The sequence below is a fragment of the Chiroxiphia lanceolata genome, chromosome 28 (assembly GCF_009829145.1).
Source record: "Chiroxiphia lanceolata isolate bChiLan1 chromosome 28, bChiLan1.pri, whole genome shotgun sequence".
Lineage (NCBI taxonomy): Eukaryota > Metazoa > Chordata > Aves > Passeriformes > Pipridae > Chiroxiphia > Chiroxiphia lanceolata.
In genome coordinates this window covers 257,427-276,555 of record NC_045664.1, presented here as the reverse complement: position 1 = coordinate 276,555, position 19,129 = coordinate 257,427, and the positions used below count along the sequence as shown (strand labels likewise).

The 19,129-nt window shown below is 59.3% G+C and overlaps 1 protein-coding gene across 1 annotated transcript; it reads right to left on the bottom strand.

Moving 5' to 3' along the window:
• Positions 1-804: 804 nt before the first annotated feature.
• On the bottom strand, positions 805-18,795 carry TCF7L1 (transcription factor 7 like 1). Its single transcript, XM_032712791.1, is given in 17 exon segments — positions 805-1,869; positions 1,940-2,000; positions 2,219-2,326; positions 2,745-2,904; positions 2,981-3,124; positions 3,630-3,689; positions 3,691-3,711; positions 3,990-4,089; positions 4,606-4,652; positions 4,654-4,733; positions 5,015-5,095; positions 12,511-12,525; positions 17,138-17,193; positions 17,196-17,252; positions 18,457-18,517; positions 18,596-18,777; positions 18,780-18,795. Coding segments are annotated over 17 exon segments (1,683 nt in total). The 3' UTR covers positions 805-1,435.
• Between the last annotated feature and the right edge of the window lie 334 nt (positions 18,796-19,129).

Sequence of the window (19,129 nt, the reverse complement as noted above, 5' to 3'; positions counted from 1 at the left end):
AATACTTCCCCGGTGGCTTCTCAGCACTGGAAAGGGAAAGGGAAATGTCAAAACAGGAGTGAAAAACATCACTGATCCCCAAAGGAGCTGAAGCTCCACCAGACCCAGCAGCTGCAGGATGGGCTCACCTGTCACCAGCGGTCAGGATGTCACCACTGCCACAGCCGGGAGCTGGGGGACACCATGGTCCCCAAGATGCAGGAGGGGTGTGGATAGAGAGGATCCTGGGATATGGGAACTGGGAGGGAAATTCAGAAAGGGAATGGAACAGGACTATGAACCCCACAAATCAATCAGCTCTGGATGGGCGCAGCTTGGAGTCAATCTGAAACAGAAACAAAATTGTGAGTTCTAGGGGGAAAACTGAGGGTTTTTTCCTGTTAAAACACAGGAAGAGGGAGGAGTCCTGATGGGCCCAAATATTGAACTGATTGAGGACTTCAGGTGAGTTGAAAATCCATTGGGTTGGTTTTGTGCTGGTCCTTTTTCATCCCAATCTTTTCATCCCTAGTTTGGAAGAAGCAGGCACGGAGCATCCAGTGCACACCAGTAACTCCCACTTCCCACCTTCTTAAGCACCTCCTAAACGGGGTCACCCAATCCCCCACATCATGCTGCCTGGATCGCTCCAGCACCCCAAACTGGACACTCCAAAATCATCGTGTGCCCATTGACAGAGGTGTTCAGGGGATGCTGGACCTCTGCAGTGGGACTGGAGGCCCATCCTTTCCCAGGAAGGAGGCAATGCACAAGGAGCGAGCCCTTCCCACACGGACCACGCTCACGCAGTGAGTTGCAGCTGTAGTTTTATTTCCTTTTGTGAAAAATAACAGGATTTCGAGGTGATAAAAACACAACCCCCCCAGGGCTCAGCCCCGGACCCTGCCCACCCCGGCACGACCGCAGGCAGAAGCAGCACCGATGGAGCAGCACCCCCGGGACAGGATCCAGCTCCTTGCCAGGACAGAGCAAAGGTGGGAGCCGGGGATGAGAGCAGAGCCACAGGATGGGAGGGTTCGGGAGTAGGTAGAGGTATTCCTGCTCTTGGATCCAGGATGGAATGCCGGCTCCAGCACAGCACTCGGCGTGTTCAGTGCCGGCATCACCGTGCCGGTGCCATCCCTGTGCCCCACGGCACCGACGGGCAATTGGCTCATCCCATGGAGATTCCCATCGTCAGCAGCTTGTGGAGGGTCTATTTAATTTTTTTTTCCTTTTTTTCCATTTTTTTAATAAAAACAGTCTTTAGGTCGACTGCTGGCAGCAGCTCTGAGTAGAAAGCACCTTCCTCCAGAGTCTGCTTCCAAAAAGTTCAGAAAGGGTCAAATATTGACCAATAATGGTTTTGGCTGCGTTTGAATCTTGATTGTGGCTTCTGCAATGTACAGCGGGGAGGGGACAGGTGAAGGGGATTAGGGGGGATGAGGTTTTTCCCTTAGTCAGCAGGTTTGGTGACCAGGGAAAGGGGCTGCGTCTGCAGCACGGCCAAGGCAGCCGGGATAGAGCCAGAGGGCGAGGAGAGGAGAGCCGTGGGGGGCACCGAGGGGAAGGGGATAGGTCTGGAGAGGAGCGAGGGTGGGCTGCTGAGGCTGGAGGAGGGGAGAGAGGAGAGGAGGAAGAAGAGGAGGCTTTGCTGGAGAGGACTGGAATGCACAGCGAGCTGAGCCCTGGCCTCTGGCTTGGTGGTGAGCGAGAGCGGCTGGGCCTGTTCCGAGTGGGTGGGGGCCGGCGCAGCGGGCGAGGCCAGCGCGGCCGAGGGCGTGGCGGGCGAGTCCAGCATGCTGCCATGGGACGAGGCCGGGCTGGCACACGGCTTCTCAGGTGGCAGGTATGGCACACACGGCTTCTTGCTCTTGGAGGGCAGGGAGCCTGGGGAGGGTGGGCACAGCGTGAGTGGCCAGAGCCCAGCGCAGGGGGAGGCGGGGGGAGGGGTACTCACTGTCCGTGTCGTGGCTCTGCTGCTGCACCAGCTTCTCGCGCTTCCGCTTCTTTTTCTTGCCCTGGAAAAGATGATTTTGGGTTCTTCCGTGGCTTTTGGCTGCCCATGATGGGAAACTGGGGCTGACGCTGCCCCAGAGCATCCGCAGGGCCTTGGCGTCATCACCAGCCGCCCTAACACCCAAACGCCGACCCCAGAGCACGGTCAGCCCTCCCCTGCCAGCCAAACCCCGGGAGAGGGGCCCTCTCGGGGGGGTGGGACCGCGGGAAACACACGTACGTAGTTGTCCCGCGCCGACCAGGTCGGGTAGAGCTGCGAGTGCAGCTGCCGCTCCTTCCGCGCCAGCTCGTAGTACTTGGCCTGTTCCTCCCGCGACAGTGAGTGCCACTGCAGGGAGAGACCATGCTGGAGACCCCAGAGCCATGCCGGGAACCCCAAAGCCATTCTGGAAACCCACAAATCGCCACTGGAGACCCCAGAGCCATGCTGGAAACCTCAAATTCACACTGGAGACAAGAAATACATGCTGGAAGCCCAGAACTATGCTGGAGACCTCAAAGCCACACTGGAGACCTCAGAGCACGATGGAAACCCCAAAGCCAGGCTGGAATCCCCAGATCCAGCTGCTGACCCTGAGGACCTACTGTCCTGGACTGCAGAGGTCCATCCCTCCCCATCCCTCCCCACGCCTGACACCTCCCTGGGACTCCCTGGGCTGGCAGAGCCCCAGGTCCAGGGATGGATCCATGGGAGAAGCGGAGCTGGGCTGTCTGGAGGGTCCCTGACGGGAGGATCCCAACCATACCCGCCGGCCCAGGATCTGGTTGATGGCAGCGCTCTCCTTCAGCGTGCACTCAGCCACCACCTTGGCCCTCATCTCCTTCATGTACAGCATGAAGGCGTTGAGCGGCTTCTTGATGTGCGGCTTCTTCTCCTCCTCCTTCTTCACTGCCACAGGGGATTTCCTGGAAGGAGCAGGATGGGGGGTCAGGACCCCCAGGACGAGCCCCTGTCCCCACAGTTGGCCCGGTCCCCACTCACGAGCTGCCTCCAGGGCTGGCGCTGGGCTGGGTGGGCTCCTGCTTGACGATGGGTGAGACAATGGTGGGGTGTGGGATGCCCGAGGGGTGCAGCCCGTGGGTGGGCGGTGGGACCATGTGTGGGGAGAAGCGGCTGGACATCAAACTGCAGCGGGGGGAGAGAACAGGAGGGGTGGTCACCTCCCCACAGGCACCCACAGACCCCCCCTGAGAACCTCCTGGGCTGAGAGACCACCAGCTTCAAGCCAGTTAAGTTAGAAACCCCAAAACCATGCTGGAACTCCAAATCCATGCTTCAAACCCCGAAATCAACCCTGGAAACCACAAATCCACTCTGCAAACCCCAAATCCATGCTGCAATCCCCAAAGCCATGCTGGAGACCCCAAATCCACCCTGGAGACCCCAAATCCTGCCCCAGCTTTGAGATGGGGACACAAACCCAACCCAAGCAATGCCCTGAGCCCATGGGATGTCACATTCCTCCACCCGTGGGGACCACCTGCTCCCTCCGGGGGGATCTTCACACAAGTGGAACACCCCAATCTTCTGGGACTGGTCTGTGCCTGTGCATTTTCTGCAGGGAAGTGTCCCAAAACCGACCACCAGCTCCGGGATGCCCGTGAGGGTCCCTCCTCTTTCCAAGACCCACCTGGACATGGAGGCATTCATGGCGAGGGCGGGATACGGGTGCCGGAAGCCACCGGGAGGGGGAGTACATGGGCTGTCCTTGCCTGCAAAAACACGAGTTTCAGCGGAAAAAAGATCCCTTCCCAGTTCATGGGGATCCTTGGACTGGTCTCCAGCTATCTCCATCTGAATGATTCCCAAATTTTCCCGTGGTGGGGAGCCCCTCCCTTCCCACCCCCCATGGGAGCCTGCGGCATCCTGCGGTGGGGGAAACTGTGTAAAGTGGGAAGCAGAGGAGGGTCTCAGGGGGCTGTGGGCTCCTGGGATTCACAGGGACACGAAGCTGGAAGCGACCCCCTTGCCGGGGCCGGTCCATCCTTACTGTGGCACGAGCCAGCCCAGGGGGTGCGGGAGCTGCCCCACAGCTCCGGGGGACAGCGGGTAGTAGGGGGCAGCTCGGGGGTGTGGCGGCCGCGGGATCCCTGCGGGTGAGAGAGGGGACAGAACGGGGGGTTAGAACAGGGGCACAGCAGCCTCGGGGCCCCCCACTGTCCTCCAGTACCATGTCTGCCTCCACCACCCTCCCTTTGAGCATCCCAGCTCCCACTGAGCACCTTGTCTGCCTCCAGCACCCTGTCTCCCTCCAAGCATCCTCCCTTGTGAGCACCCATTTCCCTCCCAGCACCCTATCTCACTTTGAGCATCTGGTCTGCTGCCAAGCACCCCATCTACCTCAGAGCACCCCGTCTCCCTCCCAGCACCAGTCTCCCCAGGGGAGAGGCTGCTGAGACACCCACAGCACAGCCCTTGGGGGGATCCCCACACTCCAGCTCAACCTGTCACCAGGTGAGACCCATTCCCAGCCCCCTCCGGGACCGGGCTGAGACCACCCAGGAGGCAGAGGGACCACCCAAGGGAGAGCCCCCCATTCCCAGCACAGCACCCCACCCTCACGGTCCCTTCGCTCCCCCAAACGTGTCCCCCCACTCTGTGCTCACCCCTTGGGTCGATCTCCGGGGAGAGGTGCCGGGCGGGGACCCCGGCGGAAGGGGTCGTTGCTGTAGGTGATGAGCGGCGTCAGCGGGTGCATGTGATGGCCGTGCTGCACCACCGGGACCTTGTTGGACTGCGGGGAGAGCGTGTGGCAGGGTGGGACAGCGGTCACCCCCCCAGGAACATCCCCTGGGCAGCGCGCGTGGCTGCCCCGTCCCTGGGAGGGCTCCAGGCCAGGCAGGACAGCGCTTGGAGCAACCTGATCTAGTGGAAGGTGTCCCTGCCCAGGGCAGAGTGGTGGGACTGAGTGGTCTTTAAGATCCCTTCCAACCCAAACCATTTCCTGATTCTATAATTCCAGGATCGTGGGGGGGTGCTGGGAATCCCCCACCCTGCAGGAAGGGGTTTTCTTACCAGGTGTGCGGCGAGGGCGCGACTGTCCTTCAGCGTGGCCCCGGCCGGCACGTCCAGCAGCGGCCACTTCATCTGCAGGTACTGCGAGAGGGATGGGACGATGGGCTCTGACAGCCCCAGACACCCTGGCCCCAAAACACCCCCACCTAAAACACTCCCTGCCCCAATACATTGCACCAGTCCTGAAACATCACCCCAACCCCAAAACACCCCAGCCCCAGCCCCAAGCCCCCTCTACTGCAAAACACTCCCAGCCCCAAAACACCCCCTGTCACAAAACACCTCTGGCCCCAAAACACCCCCCGGTCCCAAAACATCCCCCTGTCCTCTAAATATCTCCCTGAGCCCCAAAACACCCTCACAGCCCCAAAACATCACCCCAGCCCCAAAACACTCTTACAGCCTCCCCCCAAAAAACCCCTGGCCCTAAAAGATACCCCAGCCCACAAACTACCCCCCCCAAAACACCTCCAGCCCCAAAACATTCCCCAGGCCCTCAAAACCCCCCTGGCCCCAAAACATTCCCCAGCCCTGAAACAACAGCCTGGCCTCAAAATATTCCCTGGTCCTGCCTGCACTGGCTGGAGACACCTCAAGCCATGGAGGACACCCTGGGCTGGTGGCAAAGAGGTTTTGGGGGGACACAGGGAAGTTTTCAACCCTATGTGCCTCTACAGACCCCAGTAATGGTGTAAACTCCCAAATCTCAAATGGCACAAAACTTTAATTCCCAAATCTCTGCCCCAAAGAGTGCAAAGCCTCAAACTGCAACCCCCAAATTTCTGTCCAAAACAGTACAACCCTCTCAAATCTTAAACCCCAAATGGTGCAACCCCCCAAATTTAAACCCCAAGCCCCACCCCAATGGTGCTGCCTCCCTGGGAGGTCCTGTGCCTGGGGTGCCCCCCCATCCCCAGTCCTTGGGGTACCACTATCAACCCCAGATTGCTGGCATGCGAGAAATCAGTCCCATATTGGGGGGGGGGGGCAAACACAGGGGTTTGGAGGTGCTTGGGAGTTTTCTCCGTCCTGAGTTAAATCTTGCTGTGACACTGAGGTGTCTCCCCAGCAGCCCCCCAAAGAAAGGCACTTTGTGTAGTGTCTGGGGGGGGGGCAGAGGCATTTCGCGCAGACAGCAGGAGGGAGGGAAGGAAGGTCCCTGGAGATGCCAGGGCTCGAGAATGTGGGAATGTGGCTGGAGCAGCTGCCTGCAGGAATTTCCCCACATACAGACCTTCCTGAGCTGAGGCAGCTGGAAGGAAAACCCAGGAGGAGTTTGGGGGAGTGTTAACTCTTCCAGGGCTGGCAGGTTCCTCCCCCTTGCATCGCCTCCTGCCACCCCCAGAGTGTCCCCTCTGAAGCACCTCTTGCTGTCCTCCAGTCTCCACCATCCCCCTCCTGCATCTCCACTATCCCATCTATCTCCTCCTGCACTCCACATCCCATCCAGCATCTTCCCTTGCATCCATCCCCTCCTCTGCCTTCAGTATCCCTGCCTCTATCTCCAGTATCCCTTGTTGCACCTCCAGTATTCCGCCCCTGCACTTCCAGTATCCCCTCCTCTTCATCTCCAGTATCCCCCCTCCATCTCCAACATCCCACTCCTGCATTTCCAGTATCCCCACACCTTCAGTATCCTCCTTCTGCCTCCATCCCCAGCATCCCCCACTCCATCCCCAGTATCCTGCTCCATCTCCAGCAGTCAGAAACCCCCCACACCCTCTCCCCGCTGGCACCCCAGGATCCCCACCCAGGACCCCCTCAGCACAGCACAGTCCCAAAGCCAAGATGAGGATTCCCCATGATCCAACCATTCCCACAGCCGCCAGCACACGGGATCCCCAAAAACCTGCTTCCCTGTCTGACCCAGCTGCCACAGGGCCACTCCTCATCCCCATCCCAGCACAGGGATGCTCCAGTGCCTCCATGGGGAGACTTTTGGCACTGCTGGGATAATCCCACTGGCGTCAGGAGTCATTACTGGATCTGTCCCTTGGCAGCTGGTTGTGGAGGAGGCTGGGAGCCAGGACAGCACACACCCGGAGTGTGCTTGGCATGTGGGTGACCCCTGACCCCAGGTCGCTGTGACCCACCAGCTCAGCATCACCTGTGGGCTGTCACCCATGGGCTCAGTGTCACTCGTGGGCTCATTATCACCCATGAACTGACTCACTGTCACCCGTGGCTGTCACCTGTGGGCTTACTGTCCACCTGTGGACTCATTGTCACCCACAGGCTCACTGTCACCTGTGGACTCTGTCACTCATGGGTCGCTGTCCACCTGTGGGACTCATTGTCACCCATGGGCTCACTGTCACCCCTGGCTGTCACCTGTGGCCATCACCCTTGGGCTTACTGTCACCTGTGGGACTCATTGTCACCCATGGGCTCACTGTCACCCATGGCTGTCACCCAAGGGCTGTCACTCACGAGCCCACTGTCACCCCTGGGCCCATTGTGACCTGTGGGCTCACCATGACTCATGCATTCACCATCACCCCGGGCATCCACAGCCCGGCCCTCCCTGAGATGCAGGAGCTGTTCAGGTTTGACGACCCCCCAAATCCGGGTGACCCATGGCACAGGGACAGCCCCAGGGCACAGGGGCAGCCCCACAGCCACGCCCAGGGTGATGTCCCAGGTGCCTCCCCTTGCAGCCCTGCTGGGGTGACACTGGGGACCCCCCACTGCCCATCCCCATCCCCATCCTGGATGGGCAATGCCCCGAGCCCTGGATGAGACCCTCGGTGCCCCCCCGCCGTGTCCCCCCCACCGTGTCCCCCCCACCGTGATCCCCGTGACCACAGGGCAAGGCAGGAGATGCCCCCCCAATGCTGAGGGGGCTCCCTGGCCCCCCTTGGGACCCCCTGCCCGCTCCCTGTCACAAAGGGGCTTTCTGGGCCGCTCTGTAAGTGGAGAAGGCGCGGGGATGGGGAGGGGATGGGAGGGGATGGAGGGGTGTGGACGGGACGGCAGGAGGCGGCAGCGGGGAAGGTTTGGGGGATAAAAGGCTGATTCTCATTTCGAGGCCATTTCGGGAGGCTGGGGAGGGAGGGGGAAGGGAAGAGGGGGACCCTTTCAAAATATACAAAGAGGGGGGAGCTGGTGAATGGTTCAGTGGTGATGTGGAAAAATGACCCCCCCGACCCTTTTCCTTCCCCATCCCTCAGCTCCAGCTGGGACACAGCCCCCACTGTCCCCCCTACCCCCGTCCCCCACGTGGGGATTGGAGCTGTGAAACAGCAACAAAAAAAAAAGAGGAAAATAGTTGAAAATCGGTCACATTCCAGAGAGATTAGAGCCAGTCCTGGGTCCTTGTTACCAGCCAATTAAAACAGGGATAACCCCTTCCCTGCCGGAGCCTGTCCCCTGGGAACCCTCTGGGCCCTCAGACCCTGGAGGAAGGGGGACAGGGGATCCCCTTGTGCCCAACTCAGGTGTTCACGACAGGATTTCCACTCCTCTTCCGCACAGGCATCGATCCAGCTGCAAGGGTTTCCCTGGAAAGGGGGAAAAGTGCTGCTGGAGAAGTTGGCTGGGGCTGGCTGGGGCTGCATGTCCTGGTGTGCATGTCCGGGTGCGAGTTGTGTGTCCCAGGATTGCATGTCCTGGTGTGTCATGTCCTGGTGTTGTGTCCCAGTATAGTATTGGATATCCCAGGATTGCACATCCCAGCATTCCATACCCTGGTGTTGCAGATCCCGGCATTCCACGTCCTGCTGTTGCAGATCCCAGCAGTCCATCTCCCCCTGTTGCACATCCTGGTGTCCCATGTTCCAGGACTGCACGCCCTCGTGTTCCATGTTGCACATCCCAGCATTGCCTGTCCCAGCATTGTTTGTCCTGGAGTTTTGTGTACCAGGATTCCACGTCCCAGTGTTGTATGTCAATGTGCCCAAGCACCACGTATCCCAGGACTGCACATTCCGGTATTGCGTGGCCCAGCATCACACATCCCAGTGCTGTGTGTCCCAGCACCGTGTGTCCCAGCACCATGTGTCCAGGTGAGTGTCTCATGGCCTGGGATTGCATCTCCCAGTGTTGCATGTCCTGGTGTTGTGTGTCCCAGCATGGCATGTCTCAGGGTTCCACATCCTGGTGTCACATGTCCCAGCAGTGCCATGGAGTAGCCTGTCCCAGGACAGTGTCCCAGCTCTCCGTGTCCCGGCATCGCATGTCCCAGGACTGCATGTCCCAGGATTGCACATCCCGGCATTCCATGTGCTGATACTGCATATCCCAGCACTGTTTGTCATGGGTCTCATCTCCCAGGATTCCCTGGCCCAGCACTGTGTGTCCCAGTGCTGCTGTCCTGTCTCATGTCCATGCAAGATGCAATTTTTGAGGGAAATGGGTGTTCCAAGCTGGATGCACTGCATCCACGTGCCCCAGGCTCGCCCATCCCAGATTTACTGCCTATCCTGGTGCTCTGTCTCCAGGCTCTGCAACTCATCCCAATGCTGCACATCCCATCATTAATCCCAATGCTGCCTGTCCCAGCACAGGCTCCTCTTCTGGGATCAAAGCCTGAGGCTCGGCACCCACCGGCCTCATTTTAGGAGAAAAAAAGGTATGTTTGGGACCATTTTTCCAGGTAAAACATTACCCGGAGGCTCTGGGGCAGTAGCCTCTCTGCTGCCTTTCCATTTGCCTGCAGGTGATCCAACAGGAACCACCACGGAGAAGATCCAGGGGATCCCAGCACCCGGCTGCTTCATCCCCACCCCAAAACCCCCACAGATGAGCTGGAAAGCACCCAGGAAGATTCCCACTGGTATCCATCAGCATCCATCCCTCCCATGCCATCTCCATCCCAGGACAGGACTTGGGGGATGGTGACCCCCAGGTGTCCATCCTCATGCCATTCCCTTTTCCAGCCCGAATTCCCAGGGCTTTGCAAAGTCCCCCAAGTCCCTGGCGCTCCCAGGAGGCCCCCCCATTCCCAGCCTGCTTACACAGAGGTGGATAACCAACAGCCTCTGCTCCAGCTCTTTTTCCCAAAATCATGCTGGGGGACGGGAAAGGCCAAGCATCAGGGTGGGAAATGGGGGCTTGGGGGATGTTTAGTAGAGCCCCCCCAAACTGTCCAGGTGTGGCTGCTGCCCCAAGGCATCCCAAGGTCCTGGCCTTGAGCAGTGTCACCAGCTGGTTTGGGAAAAAAACGCCCAAATCTGGTTCCATGTGTCACAGTGGGATGGGATTTTTGAGGGAAGTGGGGGTTCTGGGCTCAGTGTGTCCAACTCTGTAAAACTTTGTGCTTGGAGTAAAAAGGTGCAAAAACCCCAAATCTGCCCTGGCAGGAGCGTCTGGGCTGCACCCCAGGATGCTGTGGAGGGGGAGTGTGAAGTGGGAACGGATGGGAGCCCCAAACAGGAGGAAAAAAGGGGAAAGGGGACGGAGGGACATGGGAAAGGGGAAGGGGAGGAAGGAGGGAAAGGGAAAAAAAGGGGGGAAACATGGGAAAAGGGGGAGAAAAGGGGAAAAGGGGGAAAATGAGGAGAAGGGAAGGGGGGGAAAGGGAGAAGGGGTAAAGGGAGAAAAAGAGGGGAGAAGCAAGGGGAAATGGGGGAGAAACGGGGAGGAAATGGAGAAAAGGAGGAAAAAAGGGTGGGAAAAGGGTGAAAAAAGGAAAAAGGGAGAATGGGGAAGAAAGTGTGGGGAGGAAAACGGGAGGAAGGAAAAGGGGAGGCAAAAGGGAGAGGAAAGGGGAAAAAAAAAAAAGGGGGGAAATGTGGAAAAGCGAAAGGGGAAAAAGGGGGAAACGGGGGAAATAAAGGGCATAAGGAAGGGAGAAAAGGGGAAAATGGGGAATGTGGGAAAGGGAAGGGAAAGGGGAAAAAAGAGGGGAAAAAGGGGGAAAAAGGTCCTTCTCAATGGCACTTATGGACATGGAAAGAGAGTCCACTTAGGGAGTCAGGAAAGGGAAGGTTGGGGATACACCTCGTGGGGATTCGTGTCCCCTTGGAGCTGGAAATGGAGCAGGAAGGGAGAGAAAGGAAAAGTAGGGACCCAACCTGTCATCCTCCTGAGCCGGATGGGTGTCCTTCATACCCCAATAAATCACCCCAATGTCAAAAAGCAGGGAGAAAACCCAGGAGCATCCCAGCCCCACAGGGCCCATCGCCCGTCCTGCAACCCCCCACTGCGTTCTGCTTCCCTGGGATAATTGGGAAGGGAGAAATCCCAATTACAACTGGATTTATGGCCCAAGGAACGAGCCATAAATCTTCCCCCCCACACACCCTCCCTGCAGCCGCTTCCCAGCCAAATAATCTCCTCCATATGTTGCCCATGAACACCAGGACAACAAATTCAAGCCAGGAGACCTTTGGGGGGTCTCCTGCATCCCCACATCCCAAGAAGAACCCCAAAAATTCCTGATGGCGTTATTTTCCCATCAGGATTTAGGGTTTTTCAAGGGTGATATGGGGGTGATGCAGGATACATCACCATGTCCTTGTCCAGCATTTTTTGGGTGACACCAGCCGGATAAAGGGTGTTCCAAGCAGGGACAATGATTTTAGGGTGGGAATGAGAGCTTGTGACACCTCAACAATGGATGCTCATCCATTCCAGTGACACAGCCCAGACCCGCGGACACCAGGTGGAAATGCCAACAGGGCTGGGACGGGAAGGTGGAAAAAGCGGCCAGGAGATGAAAAATAAGCCCCAAAAAATCTCAGTTTGGGATGAGCTCAGAGTGGTGGCACTTATCCAACCTCACCTCTAGCCACAGACCCTCCTTCCCCACCCCAGGGATGTCGGTGGCATCCGCTGAAGAGCTTGGCCCCAGCCCCGCAGAGGAAGGCGAGAGAGGAACTTGGGATGAGAAGGGTGGGAGGAAGTGGGATGATGCTGGAGGGATGCCAGGACACGGCCGAGCTGGCTCCTGGATGCAGCCTCAGCCCAGAGTGACCCTGGCACAGAGACACTCCGAGAATCCTCCACACACGGATGCCCTGAGCATCCCTTGCCATGAGCACCCTGGGCATCCTTCACCCACGGATACCCTGAGCATCCCTCATCCATGGGTGACTTGAGCACCCATGTACACCCCAAGCATCCCTCACCTATGGATGCCCTCAGCATGCCTTTCCCCATGGACACCCTGAGCATCCCTCACCATGTCCTGAGCACCCCTCACCCATGGGTGCCCCCAGCACCCCTCACACGCACACCCCTGGAGCAGGATGGGCTCAGTGCCTGCTGGGCCCCCACTCCCTGCCCCCCTCCCAGCTCCCCAAACCCCGTGGCCCTGAGTCCCCCCGTGGCTTTTGTCTGCAGTTCCCGGCCCTGGCCTCAATGGATCCATTCATCCCGCTGCATCCGCACGGGGGATCCCGGCGGGAACAACAGGCTCAGCCTGCCCCACCACCACAGTCCCACCTCCCCAAAGCCCCCCCGACCATCCTGGGCATTGGGGCCACAGCTGCCATGGGACGCCAGGGGTCCTGTACCCCCCGGCAGCCCCCATGGGACACCAGCACAGCCAGCACAGCCTGCTGACCCCCCTGCCCTCTGCCCGAGGCTCTAGATGGGATCCCCAGAGCTGCAGGATTCCCAAGGCTCTGGGATCCCCAGGGCTGTGGGATCCCCGGGTGAAGGCACAGAGTGACATCGTCGCCAGAAAACACCACCAGTGCAAACCGTGAAGCCGCACATCACCATCACCCCCTCCCCGTCCTCCTCGGACCTTCCCCCACCGTCCCTTTCCTCCCAAAACCCCGACGCGAACACAGAGAGACGGAAAACAACACGATCCCGACCCCCCCTTCCCTCATCCCTCCTCTTCCTCCATCCGGGATGCATCGGGCACTTCCCCCCGGTTCCTCTTCCCTCCCAAGCTCCCGCCAGCGACTTCAAGAAGGAAAACTAATGAAACAGCTGCTGGGAATTCCAGAAGGATGATGAATGCGCCTCAGTCCCGGAACAATCCCAGGGCTGAGCAGGCGCCCCGAGCACTTACTTCATCGCTTTAATTTGGGAATCGTGTTGGAAAAGGAAGGCGGAGGAGAATTACGGGGGGGGGAAGTCCTCCTGTAGGTCTCATTTAGGCCCTACAAACCCCGCCCGCAGGGTAATTAGCCGAAGAGCATAATTAAGGAGAGGGATAAAGGGGCCATTGTGTGCGGCGGCGGGAGAGTCTGGGAGTGGGGAAACTGAGGCAAGGGGAGGGCTCAGGCCGGCAAGGATTGGATTAACCCAGCAGCTGCACAGCAACACGGAGAAGCCAAAAGTGTGAAAAAATCCTTTTTATCCTTAATATTTTCCAGGTGGGGAAGGAAGGCGGCACTGATGGGGAGGTAAATCCTAAACAAACCAGCAAATCCCAACCGGTGCAGGAGGAAGGAAGAACTGCCACAGTCCAGAGACGCAGAGCATCGAATCAGCTCCCCCCGAGCCAGAACCCCCCCCCCATTCCAACACTTCCATCCGCATCCCAAACACCAAAACCTCACGCTCGCCAGAGCTGCCAGCAAGACCCGCCCAGTTTCGGAGCAACCTTTTTCCTGCAAAAATCTGTATTTTAATCATTTTCCTTGGCAGCAGCGCAGTTAAGGATCTATTTTCTTTAGGAGACAGATACGGACTCGTATCTCCGGGAATTCATCGCAGGAATGGTACAAAAAAAAGCCGGAATAAGCCCAGGTTACGGATTTTCCCTCATTTATTTTGGGATCACAGCCCGCCGAGGCTCATTAATTACACGGAGGTGCATTAATACACTGGCCATTGGCGTGGGGAGCTGTTTGGATGGAATTCCATGCCTGAGGAAGGGTTGGATTTATTTAAATCGCCCTCCAGACTCGATTCTGGGGTTTAAATGGTTATTTTGGGAATTATGCCAATCCGTGCATGGGGTCTCAGCTTTGCCTCTCTGGCAGTGCGCATGCCTGGTTCCCATCCCAAGCTGGATGAGACTCCCATGCTGGGATGAGATTTACCCCTGTATGGATCCAGCTAATTCGGGTTGGGATAAAACCCATCAACTCCACACGCTCCGATGGAATGGATCCAGCGTGGTGGCAAAGAGATTTGCATCCATCTAGTTCATGCATGTCCAGAGTTTTCCCTTCCATCTCACCTTGGAGACCTTTGTGTCATTGGGAATGATCCCAAGGAGCCAAACACAGGCTCAGGGTCCCCAATTCCTTATTTCCCCTGAGGAAAACTGGGCTAAAACGCTGCTCCAAACACCAATGCCATCAGTAGGTTCCAACAAATTCCTTCACCGTCTGAGTGGAGCCCCAAAAATACCCCCCAAAAATACACCCACTTGCCAGGGAAGTGATACTGGGGTGGGTGGCCACTTGCCAAATTTCAGGATTCTGTTTGGAAATAACCCAGGAGCAAAGTGAATATGCCCACGACAGGGCAGGAGCATCCATCTGTTGGGGGGTTGGCACAAGGACGGGCCTTCTCCCAGTCTGGGGTGCAGGAAGGCACTGTGTATCCAGATTCCCAAATATTTCTCAGATTTCCGTCAATTTCCCAGATTCCTAAAGACTTCATAGTGAAGAGCTGTGAAAGCAGTGCTTCCCTGCCCAGTATTCCAAAAAAGTGCTCCAGTGGTTTGGCTGCCGTCAGATTGAACCCATGGATACATCTGTCCCCAGGATCCATCACCTTCCTGGCCACCTCCTTGGAGCATCTCCTGGCCACAGAGATTATTTGGGGTGTGGGGGTTTTTTCCCCCAAAATCTCCCCTTTCCGTGCAGTTTGATCCACAGCTCTTGGCTGCGGGACGTGAGGACGGGACGCCACCGCCACCACCACCGGGATCCTGCAGATCAGCTCACTTCCTCTAAGGCTGGGGTGAGAAAAGAAGGAAATGGAAGAAGAGCTCCCAGTGCAGCCTGCGCCTCCTGCCACCCCGGTGCTCCGCGTGTCCAGGCTCGTCCGCAGCCTCCCGGGATGCAGACGGGTGGCGGGTTTGGCTCCGTGAGCTCGGTGCCCTCGGGCGACGCTTCACGTGGGGATGTGGGGATGCTGTACCCGGCTGGATCCAGCGTGGCATTGGAGAGGTGCATCCACACGGATCCAGCAGAGGATCGGGAAGGCTGTGCCTGGATGTCTCGGGCACAGGATTGGGGTTGCTGTGTCTGGATCGATCTGGTACAAGATGGAGGATTCTGAGCTCAGTTGGATCCACTATGGGATCAAGAATGTTGTGCCCGGCTGGATTCAATGTGGGATCAGGGATGCTGTGCCCAGGTGGATCTGGTATAGGATCAAGGATGCTGAGCCTGGCCAGATCAAGTATGAGGTCAAGGATGTTGTGCCCATCAGGATCTGGTTTGGGATTGAGGATGCTGCACTGACTGGATCCGCTGTGGGACTGAGGATGCTGCACCCAAAAGGATCCAGTGTAGGGTCAAGGATGCTGTGCCTGCCTGGATTCAGTACAGGGTTGAGGACATTCTGTCCTGCCAGATCTAGGACAAGTTTGGGGATCTTCTACCTGTCGGGATCCGGTATGGGATCAAGGATGCTGAGCTTGGCCTGATGCAGTGCAGGACCTCTGTCCTGCCAGAGCCAGCACAGGATTGCGGATGCTGTGCCTGGCCAGAACCAGAATGGCATCAAGGATGGATCTGATGTGGCACTGGGGATGCTGTGCCCAGACACATCCCACCCAGCCTCAGCAGCATGACAACGTCCAGGGTTCAGTCCTGGGATCCAGGGCACCTCTGGATCCAGTGGGAGCCCATGGACGGGGGGGAGGTTTGTGACTGGCACAGAGCTCGGCCCCTCTCAGTGCCCAAGGGGTCCAGCCCGGCCTCACCTGGCGGTGTCACAACATTCACCAGTCCCCCCCACTGCCCCCAGTTTGCCCTCCCTCCCTGATAACTCTCACTCACTTGGCTCCACGAAGAGGCCCCAATCCGTCAGGATTCAGCCCCAATCTGCACTTTCCCAACCCCACTCATCCCTCCAAAACATCCGGGAGGCGCTCCAGCCCCTGTTAATTAATCCCCTTTCTGGGATTCATTAAATTATCATTAGTGGCTGCTTGTGACGGATCCCAACACCAATCCCTTCTCATTATCCCGGATTCCTCGCCAGTGTTTGGCATCGCGGCCAACGGTGCATCATCCCCAAAACCTCATAATCCTAAAAGTGACAAATTGGGAATACAACCTTTATCCAGCCACGGGCCAAACGCTGTGATAATTAGCTAATCCACCCTCCCAGTCCCAGGATTTGAGCTCCATGGCCGCCCCAACCAGTTGCTTCCAGGAAAGCAAAAGTAGGAAAACCCTAAAAATACAGAAAACTCTCCACGCGACACCAGCTGGATTCTGGGATTTCAAACCATTATAAATGCCCAACTGTTGTTATCCCATATATATTCCATATGGGAACGTGGTTTCCTATGGATACTGGGGAAACAATATGTGGAAAAGCATTGCCGGAGCAAGAAATACCCTGGACAATTCAGGAATGGGCTGTGATGCTCCAGCCCAGGATGCAGAGGGTACCACAGCCGGAGTCCCCATCCCTCCCAGAAGGCTGAGGACGCCCCAGGAGGCTGAGAATTCTGTCAGTGTCCCCCCCCCCATCCCAGGATGGCACCAGAGGGGAAACTGAGGCAGGGAAGGGCCTCATATACCTCATACAAGGTAGGGAACACCTTATATACCTTTATACACCTAAAACACCTTTATATCCCTAAAATTACTTTAGGGTACTGCCCAGGAACGTGAATGGGATGGTTGGGGATCGAGGGACACTGCTGGGGCAGGGCGTGTGGGTCCCCTCTCCATCCCCCCTCCTCCCCCCGAAATTCTCGCTCAATTTGCTTAATCACTTCTCCCCCGCGGGAGAATGTCGGCCCATTAACGGCTTTAAAACCCTTTTAAATGAGAAAAGCGGCAGCTCAGGGTCAGGTTTCGGGGCGGATCTCCCGGGGTGAGGCCCCCCCCAAACTCCCCACCCCTCCCACCCCAAAGGGGCTAAGTGAAGGGAATAACCCTAATTTCTTGGGGGGTTTATTTAGCACCATGTGGTCGTTTTCCTGCGGACGGGCTGTGAGGCTTGGGGGGGGGTCTGAGCATCCCCAAAAGGTGGCAGAGAGGTGTTAGGAGGGGGTCTGGGGGGCACTTACGGTGCGGGCGCCGCCGGGGAGAGGGCTCCGTTGGCGAGGTAGGGGCTACCCAACTCGGGGAGCATCAGGAAGGGTAGCCAGGATAGGGGGGGCCCTTAAAAAAACCCCCATCTTGTTGTCGTCTGACCACTGGGGAGAGAAGGAAAGAGGAGGTCAGGAGGCAGAGGGGAGTGGGGGGTACCCACAGAGGGAGGCAAGGCAGGGTGCATGGGGGGCCTGGGGAGGTCTCTCTGGGAATGCCAAAGTCCCTTGGGATGTCCTTGGTTCTTCGCGGGGGGGGTCCCCATTTAGGGGGGGCAGGTAGGTCCTTCTGGGGGTGCCCAGTGCCCAGTATCCTTCTGGGGGTCCTTTCTTCTTCTGGGGGAGTTGTCTCCACTTGTAGGGGGTCCTAGGCAGGTCTCTCTGGGGTGCCCAAGTCACTTTGTGGGAGTCCTTGGTACTCCCGGGGGATGATCCGCACGCGGGAAGCCGTGAGTAAGGTTCTCTGCGGGTGCCCGAGTCGCTTTGGGGGTCCAAGTCCCTTGGGGGGTGTCCTTGATTTTTCTAGGGAGGGTCCCCACTTGGGGGGATCTGGGTAGGTCCCTCTAGGGGTGTCCAAGTCCCTTAGGGATCCCTGGTTCTTCGGGGGAGCAGGGGGGTGTCCCGACTTGGTAGGGGCCCGGATAGGTCCCTCTCGGGGTGCCCAAGTCTCTCGGGGGTGTCCTTGGTGGTTCTCGGGGAGTCCCAGCTGCTGGGTGGCCGCGGGAGAGGGATCTCGGCTGCACGGGGGGTCCCGGGGGACAGAGGGTCCCGGTGCTGGTCACTCCCAGAAAGGACCCAGCTGGGGGGGGACCGAGCCCGGCTCCTCCGTGGGGCGGGGGGGCACCGATCCACCCGTAGGGGAGCGACCGGGGCCGGTAACCGGGGCGGGGGGGGCGGGACCGGGGGCCGGTGGGTAGGAGGGGGGACACGACACGGGGGAGGGGACACGGGGGCTGAATTTGGGGGACACGACGGGGGGACACACGGGGGGGAGTTGAGGACATGGAGGGGGAATTACGGGGACACGGGGGGGCACGGGGTGTTGAGGCCACCAGGGAGAGGAACACGGGGGTCGGAATTAGGGGGACACGGGGGTGGCACACGGGGACGATATATGGGAGGGTGAGTACACGGGGAGGGGGACACGGGAGGGGGGAACCGGGAGACACACGAGGGGAGACCGGGGGGGGAGACATGGGGGGTCCCGCCCGCAGCCGGGGCGGAAACAAAGAAGTTGGGAAGTGTCGGCTGGTCCCGGGGGATGCAGCGGGGAGCGGGAGAAGAAGGGGGCGCCGGGGGGGGAGTCCGGTACCTTCTGCCAGAGAGTCCCGCGGCTTCTGGAAACTTTCCCGGGGCGGCGGGGGCCGCTCCGCCTGCGGGGAGAGGCGGTGAGCGGAGCGGGGCCGGGCGGGGGGCGCGTCCCCCCGGCTTCCCGCCGCCCCCCGCCTCACCTCGGGGCCGGGGCCGCCCCCGGGACCGGGGCCCCCGCGGTTCTCGGTTTCGCTGACCAGCGAGGACTTGAGCTCGTCCAGGTCCCCGTGGGCCGAGCCGCGCCCCGCTCCCTTGTCCTGCTCCTCGCCCTCGTCCTGGAAGGCGATGAGCTCGTCGGGGGCCCCCAGGTCGTCCCCCCCGTCGGTTCCAGCTGCGGCATCGTGGGGTCCCGCCCCGGCCCCGCCGGGCCCCGCCGCCGCCGCCGCCGCCGCCGCCGCCGCCCGGAGGGTCGGGAATGCGCGGGGCGGCGGGGCGGGGAGGAGCCGGGATGCAAACCGACACCGGGGGCCGGGCAGGGACTCGCACCGCCCCGCCGGCCCCGCACGGGTCCCGCCGCCGACTCCGCACCGGCCCCGCACCGGCCCCGCCGGCGGAGCGGCCCCGCCGCCCATGGGGCGCTCACGGGGCGCCGGCCGGTCCCGTCGCGCCCGGCGCTCCCTGCACGTTCGGGGTCCCCCGTTCCGTGCGGGGTCCCCCCCATCCTATCCGGGCAG